At 45.7% G+C, this 14,081-nt stretch overlaps 1 protein-coding gene across 1 annotated transcript in view; it reads right to left on the bottom strand.

Annotated features, from left to right (window-relative positions):
• Positions 1-13,978, bottom strand: part of LOC108799687 (securin-like) — a 16,212-nt gene extending 2,234 nt beyond the window's left edge. Inside the window, exons 1-7 of the mRNA XM_018571587.1 lie at positions 13,894-13,978; positions 12,267-12,433; positions 10,542-10,608; positions 10,095-10,253; positions 7,169-7,240; positions 4,561-4,629; positions 4,047-4,114 (exon numbers count right to left, since the gene is read on the bottom strand). Of these exons, the coding sequence (XP_018427089.1) occupies positions 4,047-4,114; positions 4,561-4,629; positions 7,169-7,240; positions 10,095-10,253; positions 10,542-10,608; positions 12,267-12,433; positions 13,894-13,978 (687 nt within the window). The remainder of the gene's footprint in view (positions 1-4,046; positions 4,115-4,560; positions 4,630-7,168; positions 7,241-10,094; positions 10,254-10,541; positions 10,609-12,266; positions 12,434-13,893) is intronic.
• Positions 13,979-14,081: the final 103 nt, after the last annotated feature.

The following is a 14,081-nucleotide window of genomic DNA, read 5'->3' on the forward strand; positions in this document are numbered from 1 at the left end:
CACGCCCCCCCCCCTGCCCCCCGCAGTCTCTAATGTTGCAGTAACGTGCTGGACTTACCTGAGACCCTGCATAGCCCACCGGAGAATCTATGGTGGGCTGTGCAGGGTCCCAGGTGGTCTGGTCGTCGGGATGCCGCCTCGGTACAGTTGATACCCATGTAAGAGGCCCCCCAGACCTCCTCACATGGGTACCGGCTATACCCCTCTGATGGCGGTGTTCTATCAAAGGTTGTGACTATGTTTAAATGTGTGACCGGTGACGTGGTCACACGTTTTAACATAATGCGGGACAGTTTTTTGGCGGTGGAATGTGTGACCACCAATAGGTGAAGCTGTTCCACGGCAGATCGGCATCACAAATCGCATGTGCAGGAGAACTGATCGGTCCTGAAATGTCACTTTTCTCCGACCTCACATTCCACCGCACTCACAAAGTCGGATATAAGTGACATTTCAGGACCGATCAGCTGTTTCTGGGCAGATCGGTTCTCCTGCACATGCGATTTGTGATGCTGTTCTGCACTGGAACAGCTGGGAAAGCGTTGGAATTCTTCACCTATTCCACTGGGCGAGATTACGTTAAAATGTGTGACCACGTCACTGGTCACACATTGTAACGTAGTCTCAAACTTTGATAGATCACATGCCTACCTGTAATCATTTTAATCAGAGAAATTGATTATAATAGGGAACATTACAGTGTAATATTCCCTGTTATAATCCACTTGTCTAATTACAAGAAATAGCTGTACACTACTATTCCCCATGTGACTCCCCTCCTGCTGCCTGTTACTATGGATGCGGAGGGGAGGTGAGTCACAGGACCCGCCCCCTCACTGTGAAGCCCGTCGGCAGTGCGGGGCCCCTGTGTTCGAACACCGGGACCATGCACTGCCATATATTGCAGGACCGCACTGAGACTGTGGGGGTGCCCAGTACCGGACCCCACTGGGCCCCCCCACAGCTTTAGGCCCCGGTGCACCTGCACCGGCGGTAGTTCTGCCACTGAGTGACTACAGACATCCACCGACGAACACAGCCTCCTGTCGCTCATGTCAGAAGCTGCATACAGCGTGTGCTGGTTACTATTTAAACCAGCACACGCTATATGCAGCTTAGCGTAGATAAGAAGCCGACTGCACAATTTGGGTCGCTCCGGCTACGCTAATAGCGCAGCCTGTCAGAAGCTGCATACAGCGCGCCAGTTTAAATAGCTGGCACATGCTGTATGCAGCTTCTGACAATGTGGGATACGGGAGCCTGTGCTGGTGAGTGGATCTGAGGATTAGGCGAGTATAAAAAAAAAAAAATTATTTTATTTTCCCGGTGATGTTTCTGGGGACATAATTTGGTGTATACCAAATACACTGCATATATAATTTGAGGAAAATATGCTAATAAAATGTTTTCTTTACCAATAAAAAAAAATTGTCACTGGATTTCATTTTAAAAATCTGGTCACCTTACTAAATGTAGTATGCTTGCACATGATTGGAACAAATCATTTTCATTTTCCCACACTGTAAATGACAAAAGTTGAACCTTAGATTTGTTGCTATCGGCAACACCTACCTATACTTGTTCTTTACATTTGGAAGGGAACATAGGGCCTAATACATGAAATGTCTACCAAAGATAAACACTCTTGTCGCCTAGAGCAACCAATCCATTTCTTTACCTGTTTCATAACCTGATTTGTAAAATAGGTAGCAGGTGGCTCAGTGGATGCTACTGGCAACAAGCAACTTTTACTATTGACATGGTTTATGTGATAAGACCATAAAGTAGAAGGGATTCATAGGACTACAGAGGAATTATAGAGCAGAACAGAGCTTTACTGAGGGAAGAAGTTGAAGTAATTCCATGCAACCAGCAAGACAAGCAGCTCCCCAGAAACTGCACTGGCCCCACAGCACCAAATATATAAAGCAGAATCCCAGAGAAGGAAATAAAGACACTATTTGATATATATGTCTGAGAACTACCTTGTTTGCCAAAATATGTATAATTCTGTTCAGTTTGGTGATTTAGACACTCCCATAGATAACACAGCCACCTCCTGAACGTCCATGGCAGTTAAACCGCACAGCACTAGGAAGGAGGGGAGAGCGGGAGTGGGCACACATCCAGCCTGCTGATTGGACAAGCTTCTGCAGTGCACTGGGGAGGCCATTCCTGTGTGCCAGTCAACAGAGCCGACCTTTCCTCTTTCATCCTTTGCAGGAATGACAGAAATATAAAATAAACATACAAGGCTCAATTGGCAAAGCTTTAACACAAGGAGAAGTGTCTTTATTGTAGCGATGTGATCTTCAAATCTCATCCAACTCAACTGAAAATAAATGTCATGTCTTTGAAAATAAGTCTCCTGGTTGTGGTTTGTTCACCTGGTGAATGGAGCCCACATTCCGGTATTTACACTCACTGCATTTATATCTACATGTAATGATTTTAACTGCTTGCTGTCTGCCTGATGTAAAAAAAAACCGGACGGATGGCAAACTCCCATTGGCGGGTTGCCGTACATAAACTGCTTTTTTTTCCCTACTCGCGTGTGCCCCCTAGCGCACAGGCAGAAAAAAATGGTCCATTGCAAGCAGCTATTACCAGCTGCTTCACATACAAGTGATTGGCAGCTCTATAGCCGTCCGATCGCTTGTATGTGCTGCCTGCGCCCCCCTCCCCCAGTGCCGCCGCCTCGCTGTCCCTCCCTCCTTCACCCTCACCTTCAATCGGAATCCGTTGCCCCATCTGGGGCCCAGGATCGGCTAGGGGGGGTGTCAGGAGGAAGATGGGAGAGAGATTTTACGAGTAGTGACATGTTTCCTCAAGTACTCGCTGATACCTTTTTTAGTGTCATGTGACAGTTTTTCTAAAACAATACAGATTGATGATTTTTGACAGTGGTGGAGCGCCAGGATCCGGATGCAGTTGCAACTGCTGTGACCCTCGTGGTTCTGCCACTGACTCCAAGCTGTAGAGGGACTACAAATCTCAGCAATACAATATACAGCAATGCAGAATACCATCAGATACATATGTTTGTAGTCTCTTTTGTAGCATGGGACCATCTATTGTGGCACGCCTATAGTTTCTAACCATATTAACCAACCTGTAGCATATCTGTAGTCTCTGACCATCTCCAGTAGATTGGTTGTTGTCTCTGACCATCTCTTGTAGCATGCCTGTAATTGCTGACCATCTCTTGTAGCATTTCTATATCCTCTGACCATCTCTTGTAGCATGCCTATAGTCTCTGACCATCTCTTGTAGCATGTCTGTAATCTCTGAATATCACTTCTAGCATGCCTGTAGTCTCTGACCATCTCTTTTAGTATGTCCGTAGTCTCTGACAATCTCTGGTATCATACCGGCAATCTCTGACCATCTATTGTAGAATGCCTGTAGTCTCTGACCATATCTTCTTGCATGTCTATGGTCTGTGACCATCTCTTGTAGCACGCCTGTAGTCTCTAAACATTTCTTGTAGCATGTCTGTAGATTTTGATCATCTCTTGTAGCATGCTTGTTGTCTCCAACAATAACTTGTAGCATGCCTATAGTCTCCAATATCTCTTGTTGCATGCCTGTAGTCTCTAACCATCACTTGTAACATGCCTATAGTCTCTGACCATCTCTTGTACCATATGAATAGTCTCTGACCATCACTGGTAGCATGCCTAAAGTCTCTGGCCATCTCTTATAGCCTGCCTGTAGTCTCTGACCATCTCTTGTAGCATGCCTGCAGTCTTTGAACATCTCTGGTAGAATGCCTGTAGTCTCAGACCATCTCTGTAGCATGTCTGTTGTCTCTGTCCATCTCTTGTAGCATGCCTGTAGTCTCTGACCGATCTCTGCTAGCAATTCTGTACACTCTGACCATCTCTCGTATTATGCTTGTAGTTTCCATCAATCTCTTGTTGGATGCCTTTAGTCTCTGACTAATGTTTGTAGTGTCTGACCATCTCCTGTAGCATGCTTGTATTCTCTGACCATCTCTTGTAGCACGCCTATAGTCTCGGACTATTTCTTGTATCATGTCTTACTGACTTCCTGGAGCCCTCACTGACCATTTGCGAGCCCATACTGGCCGCTTGTAGCCCGCACTTACTGCCTGAGAGCCCACGCGGACGGCCTTGAGTCTATACTGATCACCTGAAGCCCACATTGACTACCTGTGTGTACCTCGACAGCTTGGAGTCACTAGCAGGTCTACCAGGGTCGCAGCTGCAACTGGGCCTTGGCGCTCCACCACTGACTCCAAGCCAGGGGTGGACTGGGCCGGGGGGCAGGGTGGCAATTGCCAGCTGTAGAGAGACTACAAATTAGAGCCCAGACAGGCGGAAGAGAGCCCCGGTGACAGTTGCCATTTCCATGTAAAGGCCCACCGAAATCCTTAGCACCAGGCCCATGATGCTCTTAATCTGGTCCTGCCACAGAGTAAGACCAGGGATTATATTTTTGCTGTTTGCACCAAACTAAGCCCTCCAGGTAGGCGGATACACCTTGCAAAATGTGGACTTCTTGGCCTGCAGGAAAGGTATTAAAAGTCCAACAGACCTCTTTCCCTCAGGAGCCAGGCTTCAACAGCCATGCTGTCAAAGCCAGAAACAGAGCAGATCTGAGAGCCTACCAGAATCCAGAGAATAATTATATACCACACTGTTCTGGGCTATCAGAGCCACAAGGATCACTGAAATGCCATTTGTTTTGATCCTATGGAGCAGGCAAGAATCTTCAATGGAGGGAAAGCTGATCCCACTGAGTAATCCAGTATATGCAGTGAAAATGCTCTTGGATCCCTGGAGCAGGTTACAAGCCAGTCAAGTTTATTGTTCAGTCTGGACATATACTTCTTGTGTGCCGCAGCAGATCTCCTGAAATACTTGTGTAGATATCATTTCCACCCAAGTCCAACCTGTCTGAGGAAGTCCACCTGCCAGTTGTCCACTCCAAGGAAGTGTACTACAGACCAGATCTGTTACCCTTTGAGCAGCAGACTTCTGAACCCTCCTTGAGGGCTGATGTCCAACACAATCAAGGGACTGGACTGAACATTGACTGGCAGTCCCTGAAAAGGTAATCTGTCCAATGCAGGAGGAGAAAAGTTGCTCTCAACTTTGGACTGTCTGGATTCCTTTACTGACCAGGTCCATTGTGCTGTTGCAGTCCTGAGGACACCTCCCCAGACAAAGAGGCTGGTACCTGTCAGCACTGTCCAATGTAGTGGAAATCTACCAATTGGAAGAATACCACGCTAGCACTATCCTCCTCTAGCTGACTGATGCATGGGGCAGTTAGAGAAAGAGCCCACTTCTCCCATGCAGCCAGAACGCTCAGTTGTAGTGATCTGGAATAGGACTGCCTTGAGGGAATTTCCAATCAGAACCAAGACCCTTAGAGAAGCTCACAAGGCATTTCTGTGGGTCATAGGCTCCCTGCAATTGCATATTCAAGCAACTTACCAGGGGAAGAAACATGCTGCTCTGGATTGGGTCCAGGAGTCCCAGGTACTCCTACCACTGGGTTGATCAAGAAGACTGAGACTCAGGACCCAAAATACTACTGATACGACACCTCAGCTCACAGACCTGAATGCATCTGTTTAGTCTGGCCAGATATGGCATTTTGCGGCAAGTCTAAGGTCTCGTTCACACCTAGGCGTATTGCATATGCGCGTCTGTCGCGCGTTTCCGAAGGCTACTTGGCTGTATCCCAATGGAAACGTGCAACAAAACAGCCCAAAGTAGTACATGTACCTTTTCAGGCATGGGCCGTTTTGTAGTGCGTTAGGGACGGGCAGAAATACGCCAAGGTGGGAACAAGACCATTGAATACAATAAGATTTATATTTGAGCTTTTGTAGAGCGTAGAACGCACTACAAAACATTCAGGTGTGAACGAGGGCTTAGTCAAGTTTGGACTGGTCATCTTGCAGCATTACTTGTTGGCAGGTGTCGTGCAGTGTGATTGACCTTGGATTACATCGATGGAGCCATTTTTCTTCTAAAAGTGTGGTGCGTTTTACATTTTGGTTTATCCCTTTAGTGATAAAGTAGGGGCACAAGTACCCTTTATTTGTTCAAAGGGGCAGTGTCTAGGTGGCCCCTTAAAGGGGTACCCCAATGCAAATAAGCCCCCTGCCTGCAGACCCCCATAACCACCAGGTCAGAGTTGTGGGGGAAGAGGCCCTTGGACACACACTTTGTAAAATGTCACAACATAAAATTTGCATATACCACCAGTCACTAATCTCATCTGAAATTAGTTATTGGAAATTCAGAGGTGTATGCATTCGTTACTTGGAGAATCTGATATACCAGAACAAATCTTTTAAAAAATGAATTGCACATGTCTAGGGCCTTAAGTGACATTACAGGTTAGTCCCTGAAATGGCTTGGTTGGGTTGCCACCCCCTATGTGTAAGCTGGGAGGTAGCTGCTGTGGCCAAGCCAGATCTTGATGGGAAGTAGAAGGAAAAAGGCAAATTGTCCAGTTTTTTTAGTCTTTGCACAGCGTCACTTTACCACATTCGCCAAGGGGTACTTTCCTTGCAAAGTGAACAGCCTGCCTTTAACCCCTTCGTGACTGACGTACAGTGTACGTCGCCAGCATCGGGGCTGTTTAAACAGACTCCCGGTGACTTTTGCCGCCGGGACTCTGTTTAAACAGTAAAAAAAAGTTAAATTTAAATAAAATAAATCGAATAAAAAAATTTTTAAAAGTCCCCCGCGAGCACGCACGTCGCCACATAAACACGCGTTGGGTGCGCCTACATACCACTGGCTATGATGCAGGATCATCGTGCTATAGAGAGGCAATGAATTCTCTTAGACATAGTCAAGTTGTCATAGAAATGGTTCTAGTTCCAGAAATAGGTCAGTGTCATTGACAGGTCATAGGCAGAGTCCATGCCAGAGCCAGTGTTTTAGGCAGATTCACAGGCAGTGCCAGCCAAGTCATAAAATGGTCTTAGGAAGTGTCAGTCCTAGGCAAGTGTCAGGCAGTCATAACCAGTGTCATGGGGGCAGAGTCAAAAGCAGAGTTGCAAGCACCCCAACCATTAAAATGTTCACACAGAGGCCATTCTAAATTATGTCATTTATTTAAAATGTACATACAAAGTAAAAGCCATAAAGAACAAGGAACAATTAAAACCCACACCAACAGTTCATCTGGGGCAGGTCAAGCGCAAAATCATCAAGGGCTGCCAGGAAAGATGGAAGTGCGCTTGAAATATCTGGGGGGGAAAAGAAGTTTTGATACAAAGTTCAGAGCAAAAGCATTACCACCAGGAATGAGATAAAAGTAGAACTGTACTTAACACAAATTGTCATCCACAGCTTTTAACCACCCCTCAGTGCTTCTGAACCCCATCTAACTTATCTTGGCTAGTTTAGGGATCTTCACTGCTGCCCTGCAGACAACCTCAGATACAGTATATTGCCAAACATATTGAGACACCCCTCCAAATCATTGGATTCAGGTGTTCCAATCACCTCCATGGTCACAGCCACTAGTGGATCTACCAGGGTCGCAATTGCAACCGGGCCCTGGCATTCCGCCACTTGGGAGGGGGGCCCCAACGAGGAAGAGGGCTGGGGACCTTGACAGCCTTCCTGTTAACCATGCGGTGCCGTGGTGGTTGGGGGGGGGCTTCATGGTTTCTTTCACCGGGGCCCTGAAGGTTCTAGTTACGCCTCTGGTCACAGCTGTATAAAAGCAAAGCACCTAGGCATGCAGACTGCTTCTACAAACATTGGCAATGGGTCGCTTAGGAGCTCAGTGAATTAAAGCGTAGTACCATGTTAGGTTGTTATGTTGCCACCTGTGCAATAAGTCCATCTGTGAAATTTCCTTGCTACTAAATATTCCACGGTCAACAACTGTTAGTGGTATTATAACAAAGTGGAAGCAACTGCGAACAGCAACTCAGCCACAAAGTGGTAGGCCATGTAAAATGACCAAGATCGGTCAGCGCATGCTTATGTGCAGAAGTTGCCAACTGTCTGCAGAGTCCATAGCTACAGACCTCCAAACTTCGGGTGGCCTTCAGATTGGCACATCAGTGCGTAGAGAGCTTCATTGAATGCGTTTCCATGGCTGAGCAGCTGCATCCAAGCCTTAGATCACCAAGTGCAATGAAAAGCATGCCGCTACTGGACTTGAGAAGTGGAGACATGTTCTCTGGAGTGATGAATCATGCTTCTGTCTGGCAATCCGATAGATGTCTGGCAGTTGCCAGGAGAACAGTACTTGCCTGACTGCATTGTGCCAAGTGTAATTTCATGCTCCCAACTTTGTGGGAACTGTTTGGGAATGGCTCCTTCCTGTTGGAGCATGACTGCACATGCAAGGTCCATAAAGACATGGATGAGCGAGTTTGGGGTGGAGGAACTTGACTGGCCTGCACAAAGTCCTGACCTCAACCCGATAGAACACCTTTGGGATTAGAGAACCTTTGGGATTAGAGAAGAGACTGCAAGCCAGGCCTTCTCGTCCAACATCAGTACCTGACCTCACAAATGCGCTTCTGGAAGAATGGCCAAACATTCCCATAGACTCCTAAACCTTGTGGACAGCCTTCCCAAAATAGTTGAAGCAGTTACAGCTGCCAAGGGTGGGCCAACTCAATATTGAAACATAGACTAATACTGGGATGCCATTAAAGTTCATGTGCGTGTAAAGGCAGGCGTCCCAATACTTTTGGCAATAGTGTATGTGCAATACCAAGTCTAAATTGTATGTGATAGTGATTGTTTTTGTAGCTGCATGTAATCATATCTCTGGATACACAATTTTGTATCCAGAGATAGTGATTGATTTCTAACTGCATGTAATCCTTTCACATATTACATGCAGTGTGCAGGCGTTTACATGCAGCAGCTGTCATCCAATCATTCATTTGAATGGGTCACAGTTGCCACTTGTAACATGCACACATTAACACTGGTAGCGTATATAGTAGTGGCCCCCACGGGACTAAAAAATGTGTCCAGTGGCCCTTGACTAAATTGAGTTTGAGACCCCTGTTCTATAGACTAGCTTAGTATATCCCCCCCACCTTTTTGAGTACACATCCACTTAACATACAGAGCCTAAGAAAAAAAAAACCCACACACACACTTGAATGCAAATGACAAAAAACTTGCATGTGCACCATTTGATTTGTTTTGCCTACTTAACCATAGTCCAAGTATAGTTATCCATAAACTGGATACCTAAACCTTGTGATTGGCCATTTATCCCAAAGCAAGGCAAGTTGCATCACTTGACTTGAACCATAGCCAATTGTTGGTTAGACATGTTCTGAACTAGAACACTCCAGTAAGGCCTGGAGCTATGGATTTCAGAGGAATGAGTGGAAGGCCTGCATGACAAGGCTGGGAATGGAATGAGGATAGGAAAGGGTTAAGGTGAGATAGAAAAGGTTATAGATGGGTCACTTGGATGAAGGGGTCTTCCAGGAGGGGCTTCAGGAAGTAGGAGTCTGGAAGTTCAGTTGGGAGTCTGGCAACAGAGGAAGAACTTCCCACCCCTGTGTCTAGGGGTATTTGTCACAGCTGGGGACTGCAGTTTGGATCCTTGGAGGCAGTGGTTAGTGGTTACATATCTGGACGGGGGACCCATCCGTGGTATGGGTGTCCTTCAGTAGTCGGTCAGATTGGTATGACTGGTGAATAGGGAACCAACGTGGGTCTGCGGGCAATCTAGTTACGTCCCTGAGGCAGTGTATGGCGGCTGGGGCATTGTACAAGAAAGGTGCTCGCAGATACTCGTCCATTTTTAGAGTACGATTGCCTTCAAGGACCTTGAAACCAAACAAGTTGATAGAGTATGTTTTGGTTTGTTGATATTGTTATTTATAATGTTACTTACAAGTATTTATAATAAAAGGCTGCTGTGGCAATTTTAACTCCTGCTGTTGTGTGGCATAGTTATTGGTAACAGGGAGGGGGTTTGAAGGGAGGCGAGTACTGGAAAGGGACCTCTGAGCTACCCGAGTCATGATGTACACGTCTAGTTCCCCGATGCAAAGCTGGTCACAGAACATGGAGCACGAGTATGAAGTCCTATTACGGTTAGAAACCAACCTGACTCCCAGCTAATGACTGGAATATCCATTGGAGCTGGCTCATGGGCCAACAAAGCATCAACCTTTGAAGCTTCATGTTCATGCACAATAAGGGGAACTCCAGAAAGGTCAAGGTGGCTCAGCTTGTGCTCTTCTTGGACATTAAAGGTTTCAAAATCTAGGAATTAAAAATACAAGATATGACTGCTATACCAAGAACCTCCTGTTACTCATTACTGAGCAAGGCAGGATTTGCAAAACTACTTAAATCACAGACCATCTAGCTTCCCCAGACAAAGGACAATCATACCACAGTAAGTCATTAGTCAGTCCCAGTCTGTCCAGCCCAACTTTCAAAGCCAAAGGTAGAACTTCAAACAAAGTTTTAGGAGTTACACCACAAGCTTTAGAAAAACCCATCAAGGGGTAAACCTAAAAAGTGAACATAAAATTAACAAACACTTGCCTGCAGGATTGTAAGGGAGACACTTCTCAATCTCAGGATAGTTCTGTTTTCTAGTCTTAATGCAGACCTGAAATTGATCAAGAATAACCGTTTAGCATGCAGAGTATTTTTATTATGTCATTTACATATTTGACTGATCCTAACCCCATGCTACCAGCTCCTACCAGACAGGCTTTATCAGCAGTCACATGATCAGGATTCTAACTTCCAGTTGTAAACTGAACTGTTCGGCTACAGTGTTGTCACTGCTGGATATGCAGCAGCCCAGCGTTACAAAACCACCCACCTTGCTGCTGCACATGTGTACAGCTGTGGGAAGGTGTTAATAAATCTAAACTCCCAACAACAAAAATTAATTTAAATTTTATATTTATTTAGGACAGGGACAGACAGCTTTCCCTTATTAAAAAAGGAGAATTATGGAGCAAGTGAAAAACTCATCCACAATCCAAGCCAACCTGTTACAAAGAAGCTGTCACAGATCAGTTCTATTGATCGGGAAGTCAGTGAACACACTGCCAATTGCTGGCTCCCCTGATTATATCCCTGCAGAGAGCAGTGACAGTCACTGCAGGGCTTGCCCACCCCCTCCATTTCTCTAGCACTGAGTATGCTGCGTTTTGGGTCAACGGAGGACACTGTATATGTTCTCCCATGAGTTTACATTAGTTTACAACTAATTAGATTAACCCTGTCTGTACTGTGCTGGAAGCAGCACAGTACAGACAGGGTTAATTAGGTTAACAGTAGCCTCCTCAGTCTCCTGTATTATAGAGCAAAATTCAGTAGAGTACAAATTTTCAGAATAGAGCATGTATTGTTCAAGCTACAATGTAAAACACCTAGGGCCTGTTCAAGTTTGTGCATTAAATTGCGTCATTCTGTGTGATTAATGCATGGTTCTGCACAATGCAGCTACTGTGCATCAACAGTGCAGGAGGCATGTTGGCATTTATTTGAAAGGCACCCCAAATGCACCCCTCACCTGCAATGTATAGTACTGCATTGTAGTGCAGTTGAAAAATTTAGGAGTACATGCAGTGCCACATGTTGGGGCACATTTGGTCGCATTATGGGTGGGAGAGGAGTTTAAGACTAAAGGCACATTTTGGTTATGCCTAAACTTTAAACTCACAAATTGGCTACACCCACTATTTAGGAACATTTCCAGGAAAATACTTAGTTAGAAAGTGTGGGAAAGGTTATAGACTATTGCCATGGTTGTTGATCCCCAGTTTGGAGATCTGCCCACACTGTTGGCAGACTGGAAATCTAAGGGCAAACAAACCTTCAGCTGGCTATACACCTATTGATTTTTTTTTCCCCATCAGCCTATGTTAGATGAAAATTGTGCAACAGATTACTCCATCTACAATTAACTGGATGGAGGAAATCGCTCACTGGGCCAAGCTTCAGTATCTTGCTAGTCAGCCCTGCTGGCTCTCAATACCTGAACTCCTGCATCCAATCAGGTTGTTCAGGTAATGTAACAGCCAGTGGGATCGACCAGCAAGATACTGAAGCTTGGCCCAGCACAAGATTCCTCCATCCACACAGTTTATTTTAGATGGAGGAATCTGTTGCACTTTCTATCTGACCATAGGCCGATAGCAGGAAAACAAAAAAAACCTATGGAAAATCTATGGGCATATGGCAAGCTTTACAATGGCTCCAGTACATTTTGGCTCAATAGGACTGGTCCAGCGATTCACAGGACAATAGTACCTGCTTGGTAACTGGTGCAGATGTCTTCAGTTTAAGGGCACCTTTCTGGAATGGAGCAGCTGTTTGGGCAACTTGCTTGTTGATATTTCCCAGAGCTTTTCTTGGCTTCACCACAGTTCCAGAGCTGCCAAACACTTTTCCTAGATGACTTTTGAAAAGGTGTTTTGCTTTACAAGGGTGGGGGATAAAAGAAAAAAAAGTTAAACAAAATCTGCACTTGACCTTCTGCTACAGACTACTTAAAGGGACTGTTAAGCAGGGGCATGCAATCTCCAGCTAGAGCAGAGTGTGACACTGTGGCAGGCATTTCACTGAGCTCCAGGCAACCAGTGATGTCAGTGAGCTGGGTGGGACCGACAGCACGGCTCCAAAACCCATCCAACAAAGCATCAGCACCCTACCCAAAGCCCCCGGTGGCATATAAGGCAGGGTCTGTTATTACTAGGGATGCACGGATACCAGTATCAGTGCCAAAAATCAGCATGAAGCTGGCTTCCTAGCTCCATACAAGAGCCAATCTCTGATTTCCCTTACGAGATGAACGTTCAGACGATCAGTGGCAGCTGTCAGCTCTTTTTGCAGCATGAACAGAATTCTTTTTACAGCAGAGCATAGTTTTGGGGTTCAGCTTCCCCATGTGTGGGTGAATTCGAGCATTCTGGCCAGAGATGAGTCCTGATCTTCAAGGAAGGAAGGAAGACAACTGAGGATCCAAGGCTGCACTTGGCAGCACCACCCTCACACCACCCTTGGCAGTTTCCCTCACAATCGAGCCAGCCAATATTGGGGCCGGCTTCTCTGGTAATCAGGAAGCATGTTATTACTCTCCACCCAGCTTCCCGATTGCCCAGGAAACTGGCTCCATGCCAGCAGACGCATTGGTACTTGGTATCGGCAAGTACCGAAAAGCAAAGTATTAGTACTCTACCCAAAAAACAAAAAAAAGTGCATCCCTAATTACTGACCTCTCCCAAAGTTATTAACCCCTTTATTGGACTGCCACAGGCCAAACTCCTGTGTACATGAACTAAAACTTGTTTTATAGCTGAACCCCTCCAATATCTATGTTGTCTCATTTCCATATCCTAATGATCTTCTAAAGGGGCAAGAAACCTGGTTTATTGAAATCTTTGACAATATGCTCAGATGATCCAACTGCCAGTTTCCTTTTTGTATGCCCCACATTAGAGTCCACAAAGACCAGTATATGTGGGTTGGACCACACAGTTGGTGGCCAAACACCCTGGGGGATGGGGGGACAAATTACTTTGTAGAAAGCATCACACATAAGCAAACATGGAGGCAGGTGCCGCGTCCTTCAATGAATGGAGTACAAAAGCATCCCCATTTTCTTTTCCATTCATTGACAGACATGTCAGGTACACAATATGCATACCCAATTTCTCTTTACTTCCCCAGTATTCTGGCAGTGGCCATGCTCAGGGCAGATTACTAGCTCTTACTTCCTTGCACATGTGACAATGCACATCATCTCAGGGGAGGAAGATACCTTTCCTTGAGATCTCATGAGATTACAGATGAGATTTCCCAGCAATTATCTGCTGACAAGCAATCCCAGTGTGCATTTCTTTGACAATCGGAAGTCATAAGCCATCAGACTACTCACCAGAGTTAGCTTGTTCAAGACCCTTGAACAGGGTGGTAGAAGCAAAGTCTCCATTTTCTTGGTCGACAAATATCACAGTTGCCATGCTGCACTAAATTTAGAACTGTGATGTAATTGCAAGAAGTTAGGACGTGTTTCACAAGCATAGTTTTCATAAAAACAGAATCTAAAATCCTCCTTTTCACAGA

This window comes from Nanorana parkeri, unplaced genomic scaffold (genome assembly GCF_000935625.1).
Source record: "Nanorana parkeri isolate BGI_ZX_2015 unplaced genomic scaffold, ASM93562v1 scaffold1788, whole genome shotgun sequence".
Classification (NCBI taxonomy): Eukaryota; Metazoa; Chordata; class Amphibia; order Anura; family Dicroglossidae; genus Nanorana; species Nanorana parkeri.